The following is a 26425-nucleotide window of genomic DNA, read 5'->3' as shown; positions in this document are numbered from 1 at the left end:
AAACTAGAAAAGAGCGTTAATTTGACTTATTAACTGTATGTTTTACTTTGGGCCGTGCTAAACTCATTTAATATTCATTTTAGTCCAGTGGCAGCTGAATTATCAATATATTAAAGTCTGATTTCTGAGCTGTTGGCATTCATTTATATTCAGTTTAATGCAAAGTTGAGGACTGCGCTGTAAAAGCAGAAAGAGCAGAGAATAGTAATGACAGCCGCCATGCGTCACTCAGCCTCCCAGTATAGGTAGTTTATTGTCCACTTTCACTCACCAACGCCAAACCAGCAGCCCACAAACACAAAACAGAGAACGAGTTGTTCCGCTTTGTCAGAGGAGAAGGACGTCTGAACAGGCGGCCGGTGTTCTTCTTCCTCTGCCCGCTAACTGGAGCACAGCTCAGCGGTGCAGCGCGGTGCTGGTAGTGGACAGTGTTAGGACGGTTACAGTTCAACTTGTTCCTGTAAGTACCGCAGCTTCAACCTCAAGAGGACAATTCAAGTTTCTATCTCTGTTCAGCCTGTAAAAGGTAACGTTAAGTTAATAGCTAAGATAATTGTTTCTATACCTGTTTAGCTCATATGTGGTGTGTAGCAGTCAAGAAAGATATATGATATTGAAAACTATCAGGTGCTAGCTTGTCCATGTTTGTTTGGAATAGACACTTTAAATGAGTGAGTTAACTTCGTCTGCTTTGTTAGCGACTGTAATTCCTGTGGTCATTTTAGTACTTTGCACAAATTATGTTTTAATTTTCATTTTAATGTACTCAAGGGAAATGCTTGCACCATTAAAAATAGGATACTTCATCAACAGCAGCTAAATTTGAAGTCAGTTTGGCTAACGTTAGCTAATAAGCTAATTAGCCTGCCGCGACACAGCAATATATAATTACTTTTTTTTTTTTTTTTTACATTTACCCTTAATATAGTACCTGTTGCTGTTTTTTCCTTTTGTGTGTGTAGTTTTGTCCATGATTTGCCCGTTAAAATATATTGTAGTTGATGAACACGGTGAAAAAGTAGCAACACTAGCCGCTTGTTTGTTAATGCAGTTATACGTTAGCATTTGGCTAGCTAAGGAGAAGTTAGCCTGAATGGAAATGAATAATTGTTGTTACATGTTAAATGAACTTCAGTGGAGTTATAGTACGTATCTTTGTGTTTATATCAGTTTGTGTGAACATAATATTTACCTTTAGGGCTACATGCTACAGGTGGTTTTGAGTTTTGGGACTATTGTGCTTCTGTTGGACTAGTAGCCAGAATACATTCAAGATACACATTTAGGTGTTTATTTTACTACATTTTGTGTGTTTTGAACACTGCCCTATCGATAAATGTAAGTAATCAGCAGGGGAAGTTTCATGGTGATATCAAATGTTTCCTTGTAAATTGTGGTTTTCAGTAAAATGTTTTGATTTTTGCTAAATGAGTTTTTTCTCACACATAAACCAACAGAAGTTTTATTTTTTATTTTTTGTCTTCATACATTAGTCATAGTCAGATTTATTAACATTCTATTCTAAAACAAAAACATCTGACTGTTGACAGTATTTTGTGATTCATGGGGTGATTAAAATAATATCCACTAAAACATTTTGATCTAATATGTCAACAAAATGAAAGAAAAAAATTGGTGGCTGACTTTATCCTGAGTTCAGATCTTTGTTCTGGAAATGAATACAAATGAGTTTGGCATTTCATTTTTTTTATATATATATATATAAAATCCTCATTTGCATTTTAAACAACACTTCGGTAAACACTTAATATAAAACTATTTATTCTACATGATCAACTAGGGACATGTAATGGTGATATGTGTTAGTTTAAATGTGTCCCCTGTTCACCTGTAGTGTCTTGCTGTAAAGCACATTATAAACCTTTGATGCTACAGTGAACAGTTGTGTATCTTGCTCCAAATCATCGGTCTTAGAAGAAAAAAAAGATAATTGGGCATGTTTTAAGTCTTGACTGGGAATACTAAAAGACATTCTCACTCAGTTTTTTAATGATTAATGCATAAAAGATTTAAGCTGAATTACATTTTTCTTGCCTGTTGTTGACAGTCTCCCAGCCTTTGAGTGCTACAAGCTAAATAATAATATATGTCTGGTTGAGAGGCTGGCTTTGAAAAGAGGCTCTGTTTATTTCTAACAAGCAGTGAGACATACTCACATGGTTTGGGAGTCATACGGCTCACACGCAGAATGTTTGCGCAACAGCCCCGCCACCTTTAACTTTTCATTGTTTACAGGATGTACACATCATTAAATGCATATCTTTGTCCAAAAACCGCTCTACACGTAGCTTAACTACTTCCTGTCAAACATGAATGGAGAGGCCGGCCTGTAGCGGAGCAGCATTACAGTAATTCCCATCTCTGTGAATGACTAACTCTGACTGGTGCTGTGGGCATTTCCTTCGCCTCTGCCTCGTGTGTTGTGTGTTTTGGGGTTTTCCCTTCAAACGATGCCACCACAAAATTGTTTGTGAAAGTTTTTCGGGCCGTTTTAAGTTAGCGGCCCTATTAAAGGATTTAGAAATGTTATTGGCTTAGTCATACGCATGTGGTGAGAAACATGTGCGAGCCATCATGTGAAAAAATCAGAGAAATGTGCCCTGGCATGCTACAGTATTTACCATGTTCCTCTGGGTTTCTCTTCCTGGGTATGTCTTTCTCTCTCTGCTTTAATCTGAATGACTCTCTTCATTCGCATTATTACATTAAGACACGGATTGAGGAAATTCCAGCAGGACACTGGACTCATTCCTCATCTAACTGTGTTAACAGTGTGTCCTTCGTGTTTCTGCTCTCTCCTCAGTCTCACAGCACGATATGCAAGTCCGCCGGGCCACAGTGGAATAGGGTCGCCACAGAAGAAAAACACAAGGTAAATATGGCACTTCACACTTCATGTAACTCTTTTTTTCATTATGTGTTGTTCTTCTCAGGGGGATTTCATATTTTATAGCGCTTACGTTTTACACCTGTGCCTTCACACATTTGTCCAATGTTTTCATGATGCTGTGTGATCACCACAGGGAGGTCAGAGGTCACGGTCATATAGAAAAAAATTGATATGGATTCAGTGTTTTGCTCCAGGATTCTTCAGCACAGTGCAGCAGCTTAAACACAGCAGCATGAGCCAGCGTTTCAGTGTGAAGGGACAGCCTCTCTAATGTGCTAGAAGTTCATTGTGCCGTTTGCCAAGTGATACAGCCTACTTAAACATGCCCTTTCCAATTCTGGTCTGTCGTGTGTCAGATGTTTTCTGGGACAAATTTTGTATTCCGCTGCTTGTGCATCATAGAGTGGCTGCACTCACTAGCGGTGAGGCTGGTGCCGTCAAACAGGAACATATACAGCATAACTGTAAAGGTGCTTGTTAAGAGTTTGCTTCTAACCCTGTGTGAGTGTTGCATGAGTAAGTAAATGTTGACTGTACAGTTAATATCTTGAATGACTCACGAGAGGTGTGTTGAAAACGGGGCAATCATCGCTGTATGCATAAAGAAAAACAACATTTACCTGCATAAACACAGAACCGAGTCCTTTGCTCCAAAGGTTTGCTAGTGTCACAAAGAACAGAGGCTGAAGGATAGCTTGCAAAGTTTTCACCAAGGTGCTTGAGCTTGAAGTCTGTTCATCTCTGTCCTCAGTCCGGTGTTTTTGCTACGTGAGAAGTGTTGTTTAGTGTAATGTGTCCCTTTGGGGTACACGTCTTGACAAAGAAGCTGTTTCTAAACAAACTGCTCGCCATTATAATGACACTCTTTGTCTTGCTAAGCTTTAGGCTGTAGCTCGCTGTCAGGGGACCCATAACTAATGTTAAGGTGTCACATGTGAGATCCCATCACATGCAGCTGTAACCGTAACTGTTCAGGGTCTGACACATGCACAGATATGAGCACTAGCACAGGTACACACCTATACATAACCAAAGCACACTTATAAAACACATTGCTGCACACATGTTTAAGGCCGTTTTACCTGCCGAGGGAGTTTTCACACGTCCTGGTGATTACAGTTCACATCCCCCCCTCGTGAACTCATAGTTCAGTGTTCCAGCTGCAAACATCACACCCTCAGTCTCTGATCATCATCTCAGGAGACTTTAATCATACATCGCTCTCTACCACTCTGCCCACATTCAGCCAGTGTGTGGACTGCCCAACCGGAGACAGTGGGGCCTTGGACCTGCTGTATGCGCACACCAGGATGCATATTACTGAGTTATTGTTATTTTCTTGTACTTTCTTTCTATGTTTTTGGGTGCTGCTGTGGCGGGTAAATTTCCCAGGTCTGGGATAAATAAAGTCTATTCTATTCTATTCTATTCTATTCTATTCTATTCTATGAAACATACACTCCGAAGTCCATATGCATAGACTGCATGCACACACACCCCAGTTCAGCTGTCTGATGCTTGCCGCATTTGTTCCAGCTCAGAGGCAGTGGGAACCAGCGTGTTGGCAAATAATTCCTCTCCAGCCGCCACTGAGCAATGGCAAAAATGCTGCAGCCAGCAGCTTCAGCCCTATGGGTGGTAATCTGCCCTCTCACATCACTGACAACAAACCTCGCCGCTGCTCTGCAGAAACAGCTCTTTAATTCCTACACACAGATGAAGATACACATGCACAACACAAACAAATCACTTGCATTAGGGGTCAGTGAGCGGTGACAGTGCGAGCGCTTCACTGTTGCCATCTGATTTTCATTCACACAAGCCTGATTACCAGATTTAATTGCTTTTCTTGCCATCTGAGAAGTTATTTTTAATCACCACGAGCCGTCTCCTCTGCTATCCCTGAAGCAAGAAAGTTTTAGCTATTCTAAAATGGAAATAAATTGATGTCTCTCTTGCATACGATACTGTGCTGAATGCAGTGAAGAGTATTTCCCTCAAGGTGCTGGAGTTTTAGATATTTTCTTAGCGCTTATGAGGCATTCTCCTCGTTAGCTGAAGCTAAAGGAACAACAGCAGCCACTGCCCTTTTCTCTTGCGCAGTCACTCATACAAATTGTTTCCATTTTTTTGAACAGGGCGGGGTTGTGGGGGACACACTTTGCTTTGATGAGGATGCCTGACCAGAATTTTAATTAGAGAGCTTTACAGTTTGAATAGACTGATCCAAACACCCCTGGTTTATGCAACCGAACACTGCCAGGCTTAGACGCTTTGACTCCACCTGGGCTCACCCACGCTCAGCGCTGATGTGTGTCATCCTGGCACTGCAGTACGACTCACCTGTGCTGTGCGATGCTACCTCAGATTTTACCTCGAAAACTGTTGATTGACATGACTTCTTTAACTTCAGATCATGTGTTTTGTATTTACTAACCACTTTTGAATTCCTGCCATGCATTTTTATATTTTTTTGAACATGCATTTCAGTACCAAACAACCACCAACTGCTTTAGCACTTTACTTGTTTAATCCATCACAGTAAACATCCAGTCTACACTCGTATTTGTCAGTGTTTTGAGACCTTCAGTAGTTCTGCTTTTTAATAAATAGAGAAATTAATTAAAATGTCGATGTACTGGAGCACATCAATAGTACGCTGACAGTTACAAAACGCAGAAGCATGGTTTAGGAAATGAATGCCTTCGATGTAAAGTAGTGTGTCTGTGTTTTGTAGGAAATGTTGGTATGGTATGGCTCATAAAGTTCATCATCTTAGCAGCAGGGGGTGATGTTTGACAGTTTGTTGGCCACCTGCCTGCTCGTGGCATTCCTCTACTGTTATGATAAGCCTGATGTGGCTTTGACTGATGGACTGGATGCCAGATGTGCTAGCCCAGATCCCATACACTCTGGCAAACAGAAGATGGTCTTGTAAGAGCTAGGCATGAGATAAGGGAATTGCCGGGTTGAATTCCCAGACTCATCTTGGCAGGGAAAATGAACAGCGCTCTCTAGTCTCTAAGACATATTGTGAATAGCCAGTGGCCAGCTGGCCTCACTGCCTCACCTATAGCAGGTTGCAGGTCTGTCCATCCTGCAACAAAATCACTGTCCAGCAATTGCATCGCATTTCCCTCTCCAGTTCCATTTTGCTGATGCATTATCAAACATGTATTTTGGAAGATGAAAGAATCTTGTGATAAAAGGGACTACCTCTGATTTCCATCTGAATTGCCTCAATCTCTCCCTCATTTCCCACTGTTTATCTCTCATTTCCTCTCGTCTGGGTTTGCAGCTACAGTGTCTTCGTCCTCTGATTACCACCCCCTGTGCATTTTTCTTCTCTCTTTTCTCTCATGTCTTTCTTTTGTTCCTTTTCGTCCTCTTCAATCTTCTTTCTTTTAATTCCTTTATCTATCAATCTCCTCTATTCCTTTGCTTGCTGACAGAATTTAGGAACGCTTCCAGCACCAAAGCCACTGTTAACAATGCCGTTGCCCGTGTATGTGTGTGTTGTTCATCACTGAGGTGTTTTGTTTTTTTTTTCGTTCTGTTTTGTTATATTTCATCAGCATTCAAAGACTCCCTGCAATTTCTTTGCTCTCTCTTCTTCTCTCTGGCTCTGTTTTATGTGTTGGCTATACTGTACTTGTCCATCTGTTTCAGCCCAGTGAATGGCAGCTTCAGCTCTGGGCTGAGGACCACCTCTGGCTGCAGCTCAATGGGTTCACTCAGGCAGAGCACCAGAGTTGCTCTCAGGCCTGGATAAGCATCTCTGAGCAGTCTGCTGTTGTTGCCACTGTTGATGAACAGTAGGATATGAAAATAGGATGCTATTAATTCAAAGAAACCGAGAGTAAGGAGACGGCACATTTCCTTTTTCTTGATGTCAGGCTTTTGCACTGGAGCAGATTTTGCTTTTGCACCATTGTCTGTATAAAAACAAACTTTGCATGGCTCAGCACATGAGCTGACATATTAGAGAGTTTTGCTTTGATATCCTGCTGCGCCTTGTTCTATTTTTACAAGGGAGACACCCAAATAAACTAGAATTTTTCCAATTAGATACCATTGATGTCCCTCTGCTGCAATAATAGAAGTGCTGAATTTTTATAGAATGCTTTCTGTGTTTCTTGTTGCGTCAGAAATTGCAGCAGATGCTTAGTTAGGTTGAAAAGCCCTGGGGCTTCAAGCCTAATTTGCTTTACTCATACCAGTAAGTGGAGCTGCCTTCCCTAGCAAATCAAAAGCTGTCCTACTGAAGTGATGTTAAAGGATGAACTGGGAGCATTACTTATTCTAGCAGCGTTTTTTTCTTACCTTCAGGTTGCTTATGGCCATTATATGGTATGCACCTGAACCACATAGCTATCAGGATGCCTGAATGTGATCCACAACATAGAAATGCTTAGTTCACAACATCTTTTTTTTATAATATTTTGAGAATCAAATCCAATCAGGGCATCGTAGGAAACTAGATTTTTAAATATATATGAACATCCAGTACGAAGCCAAATAGGTTTGCACGGTGCTAAATGAGTCTCTCAGTGAATCTTTTCTGTATTTTGCAGTATAACAAAGTTTTACGTCTAGTGGCTGTGGCTCAGCAGGTTGTCCACTGATCGCAAGGTTGGTGGTTTAATCCCACCGTGTGCCAAAGAGTCCTTGGAGACACTGAACTCCAAGTTGCACCTTGCATGGAAGCTTTGTCGCCAATGGCGTGTGAATGTGTGTGTGAATGGGTGAATGAGAAACATATTGTAAAGCACTTTGAGTACCACTAAGGGAGAAAGGTGCTTTAAAAGTGCAGAGCATTTACCATTTAAATCAGACTGACCTGGAATGATTGGTTTGCCAGAGCGGAAGAGGAGGGCGAACGTAGTGTTGAAGACAGACTACAACATGTATGGTGGAGTCCATGGAGGAAACACTAAGGAAGAGTCCAAAAAAAGTTTTAGATGTTTTAGATTAAAAAAAAGACACTGAGCATTCAGGAAGGATTGTTGTCTGGAAAAGAAATCTTTGAAAGCAACAGCATAAGCACACGTCAATGAATGTGTAATTAATCTCGCTGGCAGAAGAGGGAGACAAAAGCTCCACATAGTAAGTTTAGAAACAGAAACCTACTTCTTTTCGCAGATAAGGATGAGCTATGATATCCATTACAAGAGGAACTTGTCATTTTATAGTCTGGCTCCATTCACAGTACTTCACATAGAAGAGAATACGTCACCTTGTTTGTCACAGGATAATTGCAGGATGGACTGTCAACCCATGTTCAATTTCGGTTATGTCGGCTTTTCCTCAGTATGAAATATATTCCAGATCCATGTGGTTCCAAACGGCACATCCCCAGCTTTTCATTTGGCTCCACTACTGACCCAAGCTAGAGCTTTAAAGAGACACTCGAGGGGAATAAAACACCAAGAAAGTGTTGTTACCCGACCAGATATTTCAGGTATCGATTTGGTCACCCAGTGGTTTTCCTGACCGATTGTCTGGTGCCCTGCCATTGACTTATTTCGTCTCACACTTGCAGAGTCAGTGTGACAAATCAAAATCAAATCGAGTTGACTCAGCTCTAATGCAGGAAGTATTGAGTGAGAGAGAACTGAAGTTTGTCTTTTCCAGATGAGGTCCATCAGAGCTGCCATCACAGTTGTGTGCCAAAGGAATAAAAGAGCACTGGAAGCAGCATAGAAAGATATTTCTTAATAAACAGAAGGTTTATTATCCGTGCAACATGTCAATCTGTCCTCTATTTTTATACAGATCTCAAAGACAAAATGGAATATATGAAATATGTTTTTTCCTGCTGAGGGGTTTTGACCACTGCAGGATTCCAAACCTTAAAAAAAAAAACTTTCCCCTCCGACATCTCGGCTCCATCTGCGATACAGACGTAGTGACATACTCAGCATAGCGAATCGATTATCTTTGTGAAGGGACATCACGACAGCTCTCAAGCTGAGAAACAGACATAAAGTTGTTAGGATCTATAGTTTTCTCTCTTTCCCCAGAATATCGACAAAGACAAGCAACGGATGGAAACACACCCCCTACCCTTGTCAGTATTACCTGTTCTACCTGCCACAACCTGACTGCTGTCGCTCTTTAAGTTAGTTGCGAGCTGTACGTTCCAAAGAGTTTTTGAGATTTGCTCCGCTGCTTTTTTGTCCATTATTAGGCATTCAATTTGATTAGAATTGACTCTGCCTGGATGCAATCTCGTCTCAATATGCAAACCACCAATCTAATGTGATTGTGAGGGAGAAAGCAATTATGTATAAGGCGTGAAATGTGATCTTTGGAATCAGTCCATAAATATCACTTCAAGGCGTAGTTAGGATTAATGGTAGAAATAGATCCAAGTTGTCATAAATCCTGTCATGATCCTTCAGCCAGCTGCCAAAATTGTTTTTGAAGAAACTTAATAACAAACAGATGATGAAAGCATCTGGCAAAGTCCATAAACAACGCAGTGTTAAGTTATTGTTCAAAAACAACAGGTTTTTGATGAGATAATTCTTTTAACGCTCTCCTGGGAGTTGTGAAAATCCTCCAGCTGCAGCATGGCAAATCAACATTTGACACTGGCAGCTTTGACTGCGTCAAGAGAAAAAAAATATTATGCAAAAGTGAATAAGAATAAGAGAGTAGAGAGACTGACTAAAAACTGGTGGATGTGTCTGCAAGCATTTGTTTCTCTGCACAGTATCAGCAGAAGACGTACTTGTTGTATATGATGCATATAGCAGGGTGAGGCATAATATGTAATACTTTTTTATACAATGATAGACGCTGACAGATCTCAATCAACCTGTCAAGAAGAAAAATCTCTGTGCTGTCTATCACATACTTTTACCTAAACTCAGTTCATCTCTTATCCTTCCTGCTCAACCCACAAGGGAACACACACTTCCTCTCAAACAGCACCCTTGATCTCTCTTCATCGTACACACTCACACATATTGAGTCCAGGGTCAACATTCATGACACGATAGCAGGACTCTTTTAACTAAAAGTGAGTTCTTATTGTCTGTACTGTCTGTAGTCTCAGGATACATCTTATCTGTCCTTTTTGAGTCCACAGTGGCACTTTTTTCACTCCCAGCAGAGTTTCACACCATCCAGGGTTCAAATGTTAGGATAACTTCACTGTCTTTCGAATCTATCTCAGACTCAAATTCCCACATGCGCACTGAACGTTATAGTTTATGATGTTGTCCATACTTTTTCAGGCTTTTTCAGTGGACGGGATGGCCATGCAGCTGATCTTAGTTAAACACATCAGCTGGATATCTTCCAGAGCTACACTCTTTTTAGTGACACGGTCCTACTTTGTGTTGCTCTGCCTGAACTGTTCACAGAAAGAAGAAAAATGTTATTAAGAAGATTACTTCAGCTTTACTTTAGAATGTAGTTTTTACTGCTAAAGGCATGTAGGAGTTTGTTCCTCATTACTTTGGTAAAGGATCTCTTCACAGCTAGTGTGGAGAATCATTACAGAAACCAAACGTTGTTGTAAGCACATATTGGGGAAAATTAGACTTGTAAAAATGTGAATCCATCCGTAAAAACTTGAAGAATTACATCGATTTTTTTCATTGAAAATGAGCTTTTAACCTTGTCTGAGGTAAACACCGTTTTAAAGGCGTAGATAATTTACATCTCAGGTGACTGGAAACAAGCACAATGCTTCTGGCTCTGTGATGTTATCCTGAATAACAAATTTATGCTCTTTCCACTGACTTTTACTTGACACAAGGTACATTTTCTTGAGCTGAACCTCTATTGTGTCCCGTCAACATCTGAATCCTGTGCTCTACTCCATCTCCTGCAGGTTACCAGGGCCCTCCAGAGTACCTGCTGCAGGCAGCGGGGCCTCCAGGAGCCCAGGCTCATCCAACCTCAACCGTCGGAGCCAGAGCTTCAACAGCATCGACAAGAGCAAGCCTCTTCAGTATGCCAGCGGCAACGATAGAGGTGAGGAGTATTTATGATCACAATACACTCACACAGAAACAGACTTTTTACAGTTTGTTTTGTGTTAGTTAGAGCTTGATTGGCAGCAGATGCACCTATTTTTTACCTTCTCCACGTCGGCCACTTGATGGCACCACTCACACAACACAATTCCAGCAAGCAAAGGCTGCAGAGAAGCCCAGTCCCTCATTCCACCAATCTTTACCAGTCTGCTGAATCACCCCCAGCTTTTTTATTCCAAGTGAGTTATAATGGATGCCATTAAGTGGAGGCGGCGAAAAATTTTCACAGCGTGGCTAGAGCCATTTGAGAGATGACCAGAGGGGCAAATTCAGGCAGCTGCTCTGTCAAGCATGATCAAGCTAATGAAAGTGAATTATGTTTCTGAGTAAAGGATCTTCTAGTGGCTGGGAGTTAGAAAGTATGACATACCATTCAATCCAAAATTGATTATTCAGGGGAAAAAAACAAACAAAAAAACCAGAGTTGTTTTATTTATTTAGTGGTTTTAACAGCTTCTTTCTGATGTGATGAGTAAATATATCGACTCACAATGTTTTAATTACAGATTTTTCTTTTCTCTTGGCTCCCTGACTGTATTTATAATAACTTTAAGATTTCCCCGTGGCTCATTCAGAAGATTTATCGTGACTTACTGGCTCGCACAGTGCTAATAATTAAAACCTCTCTCATGGCTCACCCTGATTATGATAATCAGAAACATTCCTGATAACACGATGACAAACCTTTTGCTGTGGCTGAAGTGTTTTCTGAGGTTTTGCTTTAAATCTCAATGTATTGCACGATCACTGATGAAAACAAACTGTAGGTTTTAGTCTTTGGAGGTAGGAGAGCATCAGTAGGTGGTCGTGGCAGTGGAGGGGAGACACAGTGAATGGATCAGACAGAGAGAGCAGTAAAATGCCCTCAGCAAACAGTCATACACTCTTTCAATCCTACAAGTTCACATCTGCACTCACTCTTTTGATTTCTGTCTGAAACGTCAAACTTGTCAGTGGGAGATTGAGGGAATGTGTGGCGAAAGATGATGATCGGAGGGCAGTGGAAGGGTGGACAAGTGAGTGTGTGATCGGGGGTAGTTCGTAGCTGAAAAGACAGAAGTTATTGTGAAACTGACATATCGTATTACCCTTGCGATTTGCTTAAATATCATGTCTTTTGCTTAGGTTTATCAGGTTGCAGTTGATAACTTTGTCTCAGCTTTGTTTCGTGGAAATAGCACGAGGCTCCATTAAAGGTCGAATACTGCGTGTCTTCTTCCGGACGATTCGCATTGCGTGGCTGAGTCCTGCCAGAAGACAAACCCTCAGTTCGCAGAGATAAGACACCAGGCGTTGGAGCTTCACTGCAGGGGAGATGAAACAGTATTTTGGTCTAAAAAAAAAAAAAAGAGAGAAAAAAAAAGAAAAATCAATTGTTGGGAAATGTCAGCTATGCAGCCAGAACCTTCTGGGCAAAAACAGGTAGCAGAGACAGCAGCAGACAGAGAAACAGATAGAGAAAGTGTCTGCCACAAGCCATCTTATACATCTTCTGGAGTCTTACAGCAAGTTTCATTTTCTGCTGTCATATTACACGTTCCCTGTTTAATCTTAAATCCTTTTATCTTTTCTATTTGTGACTTTACAAAGCTTTTTCTTATTTTTGTTTTACATGCTTTTGCTGTGCATGCATCACTTTCTGTCACTCTTTTTTTCAGATTAGAAATGTAAACAGATATATTAACCCATTATGAGCAGATTAACAGCATCTAGGTTTGTGTTGTCATGTTCGTCTCACCCTCTCAGATGTTGCACAGATGTTGTTTCACCTACTGATCTGATAGTTAAGCATGGGCGTGGTGTGTGAATTGACAGAAGAAGAAGTTTTTGTCATTAGATTTTTCACATTTGTCAGAGTTTTTTATGTGATTGTCTGGACACATAGCTAGAATATGGTGTCGTTTTCTATGTTTTCAGGTTCACTTGTAGGACCCACCTACTTCCAAATACAGACATTAAACATTTTTGTTATGACGTGAAGTAGGAGTGACTTCATGTGACTGATGCCGGCAATGAAAGCCATGTTTTTGTTTGCGTACATCACTTTTTATAGGCATCTGTGACCTCTTGGGGATGACGTGAGCCCATTAGAGTCTTGTTTTGTTTCTCTGCTCACAAACAGTGAAGCTCTGACCAGAGAGCGCTTAAAGGGCACAAAGAGCATTGCATCACTCTTGTTGCCATGCAACTATCTAATTAGCTTCAACCAGCTAAATTGAAGCATAAGGGGGTGTGTTTTTTTTTGTTTTTTTTAAATAAAATTTTATTAAAGAAAGTTGCTTTGCTTGTTGTTTCAGATGAGGATGAGGAAACTCTTGTTAAATTGAATTGGGAAACTGCTAACGTGTTAACTGTTGGACACTGATGTAATGTGACGACGAGCTAAAGTTGAAAAGTGTCCATGTGGAGTACGAAAAATTGTCCCCAAAAAATAGCTGCAGAATATGGAAGGAAACTTTTTTCATATGTAGCTGCAGGTTGTAACTGGCCAGTGTTCATCAGTGTTGGTCCAGATGTGTGTCCTTTCAAACATGCGTATTCACTAAAACCCAGGCATTAATGCTTCTGGGTTTCTGTGAAGAATCTGGCGTGTAGTCGTATGTGTGCGTTTGTATTTGTTAGCAGAGGGTCCACCACCGCCCAGAAGAAGTGGCATTTCATTTCTGGGCCGCTGAGGCAAAAAAAAAAAACGAAAGGGAAGAGTCTGTTGCCACGGCAACGGCAAGTCACTGCACGATGAAAAGTGTGGTGGTGCTGTGAAACTGCCTCTGGGGTGGTGATGGAGGAGCGGGGAGGAGGAAAGGGGGATCTCCAAAGACGGGGTTAATTGACTGGACACGCAGGCAGAGACAATCAGACAAATGCTTGTAATCTCTTTCATTCACATTCATAAACTCTCTCCAACGATGAGGGGTAGCATAGAGGACATTTGGAATCACACATGATATGCTCTCTGATTAACATTTATGCCAGAGTCACGTGGCCGCCCAGCCACACCAAGAAATACAAAAAATGATAAATGTGGGTGCTATTTTGTTGCACTAGTTGACTCGTAAGTGCACCTGATGCGGGTCTAACCAACATTTACCTCTGCTGGTCTCATCTAAGATCTGAGCCTTCTGTATTCTGACTTATCTCAGCTTTCTAACCTGCTACCTCACGATAGGAAAACAGGCTGGCTGCCAGTTCATTGCCCTTTTAAATAAGCAGAAATGGGCAAAGACACGAAGAGGTTCTAATGTTGTGCAAATATGCTTTCACACAACCCACCAACACATTCAGAGCAGCTCCATGCACATTTCTGTGTATGCAGCTGCTTATGCTTGCATATTAAAAATTTACATATGCTTTGCTAGCTCATACACACCCTCTTAAACACACACACACACACACACTCTAATTAGATAAGTAATTAGAGTCAGTCTTCTCATCTGAATAAATTTTATTGGTTAAATAGTCTCTCAGCCGGCAGGTTGTTTACCTAGGCACGTGTTATTAAACAATGAGCATTTAGGTGGCACATTCAATAATTTAAAACAGCACAAAACACCTCAGTCTAAATGGAAACTCTCCATCAACTCAGAGCCATGTGGAAGCCCTTTTGTGCCTGAGGTAACGTCGAAACAACATGCAGAAACATTCAGTGGCTAAGTGTTCAATTACTTTTGAATCCTGGAAATGTGCGCATAATGTGTTGATAGCGCCATGTATCCCACACATGGACTTCTATATTGATGTAAATCTACTCAAATTAAAGCTGGGACCTGGCCACATATTGGGCATTTCACAGCCACTTACAGCCAGATTACATTTTAAACAAAGCTATGTAAAGAGAGTCTCTGTTGTAACCTCGATGCATTTTACGAAGTGCACTGAGGTGTTTTAAGGCATGGTGTAAGGTTTTAGAGGATGTTGTCAGAAGCGTAAGCCGGTTAAAGTGTCTCGGCCCAACCGCAGTCGAATCTGAACCCTCCTACTCCGCCTGCATGAAGGGGCTTTAAACTGCAGGCTGGAGGTGACTCACAGCCGGCTGAACCCTGCTCACTGTGCCGAATGACAGCCAGACAGACACTCAGTCAAATGGTGCATAACATAACGCACTCCATTCCCTCTTTATTTCTGCCCAATCATAATTCTACCTCTTTCCTTTTTTTCCCTCCTCTATTTATCTTCTTCTGTCTGAAAGTAGCTCAAAGTCATATCCAGAGGGAGATGAAGTTTTGTCTTCCTGCGCCTGCCTGAAGCAAATATCTGTCAAGTTGTGGATTTTGTACTGTGTGCGTAAGGGAAAGGTGGAGAGAGCGATGGGAGGAGAAGTGCTTTATGGTCTGTGGAGGTTGTGTAAAGGTCAATACTCAGTGGCTGAAGCTAAAACATTTTTGTACATGCATGAAGGGTGTTTACGTGCTCCGTGAGATTGCGTGCGGCTTGGCTGTTATCATGGCTGTTACGTTTGCCAAGCATAGCTTGACTGAAAATGTGGTAGAAGTAAACACCTTTGCATTGCATCGTGTGAGTGAAACACCCTTGCTACTGCTTCTCAGGTTGTGGAGGAAACGAGGAGGGGCAAAGAAGAGTTGGAAAATGTTAAATAACTTCTGAAAAGTTATTGATGATCAAAGTCAGATGAGGTTTAGCAGTAAATCCGGTGGATCATTTTCAGACGAGGTCAAAACTCAGGTTGTTGTAGATGATTTTGTTCTAAAGGTCATTCTCTTCTTGTTAATAAAGCTGGTGTGATTTTGTTTGTTGTCATGGCTACGACATGCTGGACTGTCCCTCATAACCACTATTATATTGTACGAATGCAAACATGCTGTGACAGGCCATTAGGAGGTATAAATCAGGGGGTGGAAGCACTACTGAGAGCAAACTCCTTTGAGATTGCAGTGTAATAATAACAGTGAAATCTTTTCTTTTGACCTCGCTCTCTGCTGATATTATGTCAGCTGAGAATAAGCGCTCTCTGTTGTTTTTTTTATTTAACTTAACACACCATTGAAATCATGTGAAAGTTTTTCATTTTTACTTGACTTTTGAGCTCAAAGTGTGTAAAACCACAAAGGAAGACAGCAGGAAGGCAGTAAAGCACTATGATTCAATATCTCCTGTCAGATAACTCTAGGAAGCCTGTGAGAGTTTGTTATTATTTGAACTCATAATTTTCCTGGAAAAAACACACCTGTCAGAGCCACTACAATGACTATTACTGCTATATCAAAAGTAGAAAATTAGATATCATGCATGAACGAACAACAGGATTAAAACGAATTGCCGTACATTTCTCACACGTCGAAATGTCATTCCCTATAAAATATTGCAATGTACAGCGTATGTGAGTGTTTCTCCAACTTTAAATGAATTCTCTGTCATTTGTATTTTGAGTGATGTTTTGTTTATGAATGCATACTGTTCTGTAGAGACTAAAATATTCCAGAAAGGCAAGTTGTGTTTCATCATACAAAACACCATCTTTTAATCTGTTCAGTCAGTGGCTCAGTTATTTGAATTGGAACTTTGGATCTCTAACTGTAATTTGTCAAATATCCATTTTACTGATCATCCTGTGTGTCTCTCTGTCTCCTCTCTCCTTGTTCAGAGGCGGTGAGGGGCATCCCGGTACCCAGCGGGATGAATGGGAGTGGCATCGTCGGGATGGTTCCCACCAGCCTCAGTGGGCAGCAGCTGGCCTCTGCCATCCCTTCACCCACAGCTGGCAAGTCGTGGCGCAGCAAGTCCATGAACCTCAAGCACAGCGCAACTTCATCCATGCTGGCAAGCCCTACACACACACCTTCCACCACCCCATCACCTCAGGCCCCGGAAGGCCTTCTGCCACATGGAGGCGATGGGTCAAAAGTAGGCTCAGGTGTTGCACCTCCTCAGAGGTCAATGTTAGAGAAGTTCCGCCTCATTAACCCCAGATCCGCTTCAAGAGCATCTCCATCTATGGCGGAAATGGCTCTGCAGGAAGAAGATGACCTGTCGGAGTATGGTGAAGATGGATTGACGCCCACGGGGTCAGTGTGCAGCAGTGGCAGTAGCAGTGCTACAGCCAAACAGATGCCAACAAAGACCCCTGCATCATCCCTCACTGCACCGAGCAAAACGTCCTCATCCTCCTCTTCATTCTCAAAAGCTTCTGCAAATGGCAGCAGGTCCATGGCCCAGAGCAAAGACAAGGAGGACAAAAACAGGTCTGGGAAATCTGGGAAGGACAACTCTCCGCCTAAAGAGGAGCGTGAGTCATTTGCCGACTCCAGCAAGAAGTCGTCCAAAATCGCCAGCCTCATCCCCAAAGGAGGGAAGTCATCATCGGGAAAGAAAGATGGTGGTGCCTCCTCGGCTTCCACTGGCATCCCAAAGCCAGGACTTAAAGCTCCCTCCACAACAACGGCAAAGCCTCAGGGTCAGTCCCAGACCCAAAACCAGGCCGCCTTAAACAGCAGCGGCAACATGCGGGCAGGAGAGGGGGAGAGAGCCAAGATGACTAAAGGAGGACAAGGTGGGAGTTTTTACATACAGCGCTCCACTGGTGGCCCAGAGGGCAAACGGACCAGCATGACCTCGTCCACCAGCACCTCAGCTCTGTCCGGGTCCAGCGGGATGCTCGGAGGAGGAGGAGGAGGTGGAGGTGGAGGTGGAGGCGCACTCGGAGGAAATGGAGTAGTTCAGCTTCCTCAGCAGCAGCAGCACAACCACCCCAATACTGCCACGGTGGCCCCCTTCATGTACAGGTGAGATGTCTGTGTGCACTACCATCCATAAGATGCTAACAAAAGGATCAAAGCTGTGTGTCTCCCACGCATTTTTTCCATGAGAGGTCACTATGTTTAACACTTTACCTGAAGTCACACCTGCACACATTCAGACACACATCACTCACTCACACCCCATAAAATCTTGGAGTTCTCCCAGTGATCAGCTGGTGCTCCCCACTGTGCATCTTGCTCTCGCCTCCACATCTCCTCACAGTCATTACAGAACAGACTAACATCCACTGCCTGCTGCTTGCCAAAGCCTATTATTTAACTGTCTGGGATTCATCTTTGATGTGAGAATCCAGACACTGGCAGCATTCAAGAACCTTTTCCCCTTCTCCTCATTCAGCCAACATTGTTTTGATGCATGCAGCTGGCGCATGGTTCCCTGATGTTACAGCCATCAGAGGTGCAGGAAGTGAGTAAATCCGGAGCAAAGAAATAGAAAAGCCGCCAAAGTCTCTGGAAAGCCTTTGTGCTTGGAGAGAAAGGGAGTTAGGAATCCCATTAAACAAGACTTAATCCTTCACCCCTTCTCCCTCTCTCAACTACCTCCTCTGTCGTGCACAGTCAGCTCTGCCTCTTTCGAGCATTAGTAATACTTTAATCCCACACATTTAACAAGTTGCTGTGGCTATCAGTCCTGGGCAGATAGTGAATGATAGTCAGCTACGAAGAAGGCAACCAAAACTGAATCTGTAAAAACACAGGCAACCCACTCAGCGAGCAAAAACTAAACTGAGAAACAGTGAGTGTAGATGAAAGTGGATGTACCATCTGTGATGTCACACACCGGTTTATGAAGCTCAGACTTCTGCTTAATGCTTGCTTCCATCTTGGTCAGTAATTGGAGCTAGAAAATCCAAATTTGGCTGTGAGTGAAGTTAACATACTTTACATCTGCTCCTTGCTATGTCGCTCACTGTTTTTTTGTTTTGTGTTAAATCATTTACAAAAACACATACACGACCTCGCCGAAGAGTTTCACTTTGTGGGGAATCAGGTCACTGATTTTGCACCGGAAAGAAAACAAATATGAACAATTATTTCTGATAAATTATATTTCAAACTCTCAAATATCTGACAGGAGTTGACCTGCAGAGTCAGTTGACATTTACTAGTAGAGCATTAAACCTTAGCTACGCTCCCTTGCGGACACACACATGGACACGTATAGTTGTTATTATTATACTACTATTTAGTCTCCTTAGAGGATTCTGTTCCACATATGCACAGTAGGTTTGCATCTACATATTCAGCACTACTGTTGAGTGTATGGGCTACTGCCTTTCTAGCGTAGCTGCTGCTCCAAGTATCCACATGATCTCTCGTGGACAAAATTTACATTATGTGGATCTTCCTGCACTCATAGATGCTAAAAATAAGACACTGGCCTTACAGGTTTCACTGGCAGTGAAAAGTTTATCTGTGCAAGTACAGAATTATCAGTGGGTAAATAAGGGACAGCATACTACTTGGTGAGCTGTCATGGCTGACAAGCTAGTTGCTAACATGTTCCTGAGCCAGGAAGATGGAAGCGCTAGTCATTCTCAGTGGCTCTCTTCTATTTTTTCCTGTACAGGCAGCCTGGGATTTTGCTTTTAGGATTAAACTGCAATTAATTCAATAAAGAGTTTTTGAAGGAGCAAGCTTGCCTGTGAAAAACACTGTTGCAGACTTATTTCACACCCATGAGGGAATACACAGACTCTTCCATTGAAATAACCTGATTTTGTCTTCGAATTTTGCAGTGACGAAGCCTGTGGGCAGTCATTTTCACACAATAAATAATAATGACTTTAAACTAATCCACTGGTGGTGAATCAGGTCTTGCCTTTGAGGTACAGTGCAGATTTGCGTCCCCCCAATACCTTTTGTCTCTGTTCCTAGATATATCCCTATGGGGAAGTTTCTGCAGCTTCTATCTTCATCCTCCCCTTTCTATTTATTGTTCCTCTCCACCAGTAGGCCTCACCCGAAGCTGTCAGCGCACGCACAATAAGTGTGAAGGCCTCCTGCTGTGCTGCAATTCACCATCATTTTTGGCCCAATTAAGCATCCTCCTCTTGTTTGGTTTTTCTTTCTCCGCCCACTGTACCTTCGTGTCTCTGCCAAGCTTAACAGACCAGAGTAGTTGTAAGATTTTGCTGCCCTTGGAATGTGGAATTGATTTGCCCCCACCCGCCTACACACACACATTCACACACATACAAAGAGTTTGCAGTGTCAATAACTGCATCCCCTGTGTTTTCCTCTGCTCCCATAACCTAAGGTGACCTGGCTGGTTCAAAACAAATCTGGAGTGATAGAAATACTACAGTGGTACATAAAAGTTTAGTCTATTGGTCGGTCGTTATTTACTACAGATCATGTGTCAATCAAGCAATGTGGATGGTGATGTGACATTCCCCGCCTTGGATTATCTCTTGACAGCACAAAATACGGAGACACTTCTTCACAAAAGTGCTACATTTTCAATCAGCAGCAGCAGACTTTCCTTTTGAAAATAACAAAATAAATTTTTGGTACATGACAATTTATTTCCCACACCTTTTTCTATATGTCCAATCTCTTATTTTGGGTCCATATTGTTCTCTGCAGCAGTGGGAGTGAATATCTCCGTCTCTGTCTTTGTGAATCCACTGAGGTGAAGGAAGCTTGCAGGAAGAAAAAAAAAAGCTTTTTCTCATGAGCTGAAGTCACAGGCTGATGCTACTGTCGCAATAGGAAGCCAATTTTTATCTGCAGCTCTGCAGGTGGTGGTGGTCCCTGGTGTGTGTGTGTGTGTGTATGTGTGTGTGTGTGTGCAGCGTGTGTGCGGGAAAACGCTATTCAGTACCGTGCGCTTAGATCTGTCTGTGCTTCGGTCTGTGCATGCTTGTGTGTCTGCTTGTTTTAATTTTCTCAGTTTCTGCATGCAAGTTTCACTGTGTGTATTTCAGGATTTTTATGTAGTCTGGATGCTTGTCGTTGTGCATGCTTACATGAGCGTGCGTTTCGTTGTGTTTGTATGCGTATATGCAGTCACTGTCTGTTACTGTGTTTATCTATGTCACCATTAATCTGTTTCTGTGTTCGTACATGCATGGTTTTGTGTTTCCTCGTAGTTGCGACTGTGTATGTGTGTGTATGACTCTGTGTTATCCCAGGAAGTGTGTTGGACTCTATCCTTGTTTCTTTAGATCAGCAAACAAACAGTGGAGCGTGATGCAGCATAGTATTGAAGAGGAGGAGGAGGAGGATGCACACAAACACATATTTAATGCACTTTCCCCACACACACACACACACACACACACACACACACAGAAGCACTTGCAGAAAATGTCTCATGAGACCATCCCCTCCCATTTGAGATGTCCATCTGTTGAATATCGAACTTAGACTAAAATCTGTCTCGGAAATTCAACTCTTTTCTTACGTAACATCACAGAAACACAGACTAAGCGCACAGGAGGGAAAATTCTGGCTGCTACTCTAAAACAAAGCCATAAAATCTTTTAGTTACTGGCCTTTTTAACCCCAACATTTCAACAAATGTGTCTGCTTGACACACTCTTTGCACTTTCTCATTCAAGCCACTCCACAGGCTATAAAATATTTATGAGATACTTTTTTTTTTTTTAGTGTTGCAGTAGTTTTTAATGATGTTTTTAATGTTAAACTAAAACTAAATGGTGCTAATTTACAAGCAAACAGAATAATGGTTCCTCATTTAGAAAAATAACTCCACATAAGTCGAGATGGAATTTTATCCTTACAAAATGGGAGCACAAAAATGATGTTACATATACGGTAATTGTCTCCAAGGAAGGTTTAACATGACAAATATTGTGTAATTTATTACCTTGACATATATTTACAAAAGCTGATCTGAATCAATCCACATTCGAACCACAATCTGTAACCCCACCTTGAAAAATAGTTTGTTTTTCAAAGTTCTCAGCATATGGATTAACAATATGGTTTACAACTCATTTAGACATGTTGAGTTTCACTAGAAAACACTTTGAAACAGTTGAAGAGTAGAGGAAGGACTCCATGGCTGTAGTTTGTAGGCGCTTGAATTTAGCATATGTTGCAGTCTGTCTTTATAACTGCTGTGTACTATTTGTTCTTTGTTGCCTCCAGGACATTCTCAGAAAATGACTGCACCATGGTGGCCCCAGCCGACCCCTGCCTCAGCCCCACCAAGGGAGAGCTCGTCTACAGCAAGACAGCCAAACAGTGCCTGGAGGAGATATCAGGTACAGAAGGTCAACACATATGCTGTGGGATCTGCATAGATGCTATTTCTCTGTGTGGGTGTGTGAATGCGGACATGCATCATTACATTAACATTTGTCCTTTTAAATATTGGTTATGGGGGAATCTAACCTTCCTCCGCAGTTCGGTATCTGTGTTTGTTCAATGTTGACCTGCAATTCTGCACAACACGTGAAAGGAATTGGTGAGAAAATTGGATTTTCCTTCATTAGGAAATGAAAAATTGAGTTTGCTCGGATGAAAATTGTTGTGTTACATCATGGATTAGATGTTCTTTGTACCATTTATGCTGCAGGGTCTGTTAATAGAGTATAGGTGAAAAATAGCAGCTGGATTAGAGCGCTTTTGAAGGCTACCGCTGTGGTTAGTACTGGCGTTGCGCGAGTGTGTTCCCAGTGAGTGCGTATGTGCTGACGTGAGTGTGTTTTGTGTTTACTGGGGGGATTCCTGTTCCACGCTGATTTCATGTAGTGAAGGGAAAAGGTCAGCGCTGACAGCTGGACACAGGGAGCATCTGTGGCTCTGTGTTTACATCCCTGCAGGCTGCCATCATCTGTTACAATCCCAGTGCTGCATCACCACCAGTCACCATGGCACATTATCATCAGTACATACACAGGATTTACCATGTTTAGTCTGAGCAGAGGGAGGGCTTTTGTGAAGTATCACAAATTCTCTACAAAACCCCAAGAGAGGACTTTAGCTCAGATAACAGAACTATATCCAAGTTGAAGAGGGTCTGTAACCCAACTGTTTGAGTTATGGGTTTCACACCTTCATAACCTAAAATGAGGCAATAAAAACTGGGGAGAGCAGCCGTGTTAAGCCATATAACAAATAAGAACCTGCTTATAAACAGTTAGTAACTATGAAGATAGATGTTTACAGTCTAATTCAATGGGGCTGAGCAATGTAGCTGAAACATTTCTCACAGTGAAATGTTTAATTCATTGTCAATAATTATCAATCAGTTCTCATGACCTGATTTATTGTGAGTTTAACCTTCCTGCTTTGAATTTTACCCCTTTTGCCTGTTTATCAAGGTAGACAGATAATTATTTAATGTCAGCACAATAATGAAAAGCACACACGTATCAATACATTTACTCACATGAATAATAAATAAAGGTAGAAGAATGATCTCACCTTGATACGCATTAAAGAAAGAAAGCCAGTAAAGCTTGGAGGCACTCAGAGGGCGACCAGGGCAAGGCTGCCTCACCACACTGAGGTTAAGGTTCCAGTACTGAGTGCCTCAGAGCAGCTGTCGGGAGTGTGGCGCTCTGGTGGAGGCGGCGACAGGGTTTTGGGATGGGGAAACCCGTCTCCCAGGGGCTTGCATGGATGCCACGGGGGAGAGAAACATGAGCTGAAGGGATATAGTAGGCTGTTTATTGGCCAGGGATCATCGAGGCCTAATATTAAACTATCGCTGTAATCACAAATACACAATTGCAAACTGCAGGTGAAATCTTGTTCTTTTGCAAAAAGAGAAGTCTGCAAACGTCTTCATTGTCTTTTAATTACAGCACAGTGTAAGTCTGTGCATTTGAACTTCTGCAGCTGCGAGTTCAGCATCGAGGGACATCTGACCAGTTTAAAGGAGTTTCTAACCGCAAACTTAAATTCCTAACAAGCAGCAGAATGAGAGGTTAAACCAGGGAACACACCATCAAAACACAAACCGCTGGCACACACCAGTTCCATTGTTTCACTTGCCTTATGCCAGCTGCAAACGAAGAGTTCACTGTCACACTGTCACTCTTTTTACTTTAAATGTCATTGTTCATCACGGAAGGGCTTTTCTGGTTTGTTCTGGTTCTTATTATTGTGACACTGATTTTGTTTCTGAGGATCCTTCCAAAAGAGAATTGGGTTTGATATTTTCGAGGTCATTTGATGTAAACGTGTTCATTTGGAATTGAACCTCTTACCTTCTGTGTAATGATAGAAAAAGTAGAGGTCAGATAAATCAAACATAAGACTAAAACAATGCAAAGTAAGACGTCAAGTTCAAAGTGAACTCTACAAAGCCCAGCGTGCACAAACAACACCGTGTGATTATAGGTTTGGGGATGTCAGGTCGACAGCAACATTCCAGACATTTTGCTTTGGCCGCGGCTTTTCCAAAGCCCATCATTTAGCGGATAAAATTAGACTTCAGCGCTGGACACTCTCTTTGTTTGGGGTCCATTTCAAACACTTGCTTTTCGCTGTTACACGTTTCATGGTCATCTCGCATCCTTCGTTTTTCCGACTCTTTCGCCATAGAGGGGCAGAAATGAGACTCTGAGAAAGAAATTCAAGTGTATGCATACCACAAACCACATGACAAGCCTACTCATTTTACGTACACATCTGAGCCAGTGTCATCAAACTAACATCAAAGCAGCCCAAATTTAAAGTCCTGATTGACATGTTGATTTTTAAGCTTAATTGTGTGCATTTATATATATTTTTAAATAATGCTAACATCTAGAATAGTCCCCCACAGTGATTATGATCACCGTGATTGCCGTTTCTGAGGCAACTGCTTCCACTGTCTTCTATCAGTCAGTATCCAGCATAAGAGAATGTGTGGAAGACAGCTGTGACTAATAGAGACGGGGCTAATAACGCTCGCATTGATTGATGGGAATATGTTGGCTCTGTGGTCTCATTGTTGATCCATGACAAGCTGCGGGCTCGCTGCTTTAGCTCCTCAAGATAGCATTTAATTAAGTCGGGCGGTCAGAGTGGTGCAGCAGGGGCTGCAAGCTTACAGGTGCACTGTCCAAACAACTCACTGTCACACTGAGATGGAGAGACGCTAAGAGAGAGAGAGTGGAGGAGAAAAAGATAAAGGCTCGTAAGAAGTGAACAGAAAGTGAGAGAATCAGAGGGATTAAGAGAAAGAGAGAGTGATAAACAGAGGGGGGCTAACGGGGAGAGAGAGAGAGAGAGAGAGAGGGAGAGAGAGGGAATACTGCAGGCTGAATGCTGGAATGAACAGGCAGACCGAGGGCTGTGTGAGTCTGTTTGCCGGCTCCACCGCCCGTTCATTCTCCGCTGTGAGGAGAGAGGAACCGTCAGAGAGTCAGAGGGAAGGCAGCAGAAGTGTGGCAGCGAGGTGGTAATTAAAGGAGGAGACAAAGTGGAAGGAAATAGATAAGAGTGAATGAAAAGAGACTGTCATTTAATAGGGGGAAAAGATAAAGAGTGTGAGCGCAGGAGGGAGAGAGGAACGTGTGAGGCACAGGAGATGTAGCGACTCATTCATCCACGCCCCTCACTGTGGTGAAGCAAGAGAAAAGGAGCCAAGAAGACAGAGAGACAGCATGCGGACAGGAGAAGGAGTGGAAGAAATAAGTGTTTGTGTCTGGCTCAGCGTCTGACCATGAGTATGGGCTGGCTCGAGGATGGATCTGGATTTTACCTACATGGCTGAGAGGGAGGATTTCTCTCCACTCGTCCCCCTGTGCTCGCTTTCCCTCCAGCCCACTGAAGCCTGGACCTCAGTCGGGAGGCGTGGGACTCTGGGACCCATCTCTTTGCTGTTCTCCGGTGCTCCCTTCCCTCCATCTGCTCTCTCAGTGACAGTGCAGCCAAGATGTGAAGCAGAGAGGCACGCACAGGTAGATCCACTCGCATGCATAGTTTCAGTCACTGAGGCACCGGTGGTAAAGAGGTAAGCCGAAAAAAGGGAGGGAAGCTGCGAGCAGAGATGAAGAGAGGAGCAGAGTTCTCAGTGTACCAGGGAGGAAGCCCAGCCCGACGGCCTCCCCAGCCTCTCCCCGACAACCTCAACCTGCGGATCAAGCAACGATCTCTCACTAACCTGACCCTGCTCAGCGATGGCGAGCAGCGGGTTTACTCCTTTGAGCTTGATGAGCCACCATCTCGCCTTTCCCAACCTCAGAATTCTTCGTTGTACTCATCTTCCACACAGAGGGCAGGAGGTAGTCTGCAGGGAAGCCCCAGGAAGGAGGCGGTCACAAGGGGCGGAGGTGTAAGGGGCACCAGAGCTCGATCCCTGTCACTCTCCCTAACTAAGGTGCTTTCTCAGTCAGAGCATTCCCTCATCCCGGTCCCTTGGCGATGCACAGCGGCAGGTGGGCGGCCACAGCGGGCGTCATACAGCGGCCACCCAAGGACTGAGTCACAGCGGAGGTCCAGGGAGGTGGTGGGAACGGATGAAGACGGCAGCAGTGGACGGTCAGACGAGGAGGCAGTGGCAGGCAGGGGAGGTGGGAAGCAGGGAGGAAGGGAGAAAGACGGAGGGTATTGGGCAGAGGAGGAGGTTTCAGGGGGAGGTCCTCGTGAGGGAACAGCTCAGCTGGATAAGGAGGTGATTCTCACCATGCTGGGCGACCTGGAGCAGGTGCTGCAAACCCAACCTCGCCCACGTAAGTTAACACTCACAAGTCTGAGAATGACTCCAAAAATGAACACATATG

The 26425-nt window shown here is 42.9% G+C and overlaps 1 protein-coding gene across 8 annotated transcripts in view; it reads left to right on the top strand.

Moving 5' to 3' along the window:
• nav3 (neuron navigator 3) overlaps positions 1-26425 on the top strand; it is a 221375-nt gene that overhangs the window by 111964 nt on the left and 82986 nt on the right. For all 8 annotated transcript variants that reach the window (XM_008281541.1, XM_008281536.1, XM_008281537.1 and 5 more), the window contains 4 exons: positions 2825-2893; positions 10758-10900; positions 16562-17699; positions 21855-21970. In XM_008281541.1, the coding sequence (XP_008279763.1) occupies positions 2825-2893; positions 10758-10900; positions 16562-17699; positions 21855-21970 (1466 nt within the window). The remainder of the gene's footprint in view (positions 1-2824; positions 2894-10757; positions 10901-16561; positions 17700-21854; positions 21971-26425) is intronic.

This window comes from Stegastes partitus, unplaced genomic scaffold, assembly GCF_000690725.1.
Source record: "Stegastes partitus isolate 25-593 unplaced genomic scaffold, Stegastes_partitus-1.0.2 Scaffold236, whole genome shotgun sequence".
Lineage (NCBI taxonomy): Eukaryota > Metazoa > Chordata > Actinopteri > Pomacentridae > Stegastes > Stegastes partitus.
The sequence above is the reverse complement of the archived record's forward strand: the minus strand, read 5'-3'. Positions and strand labels throughout refer to the sequence as shown.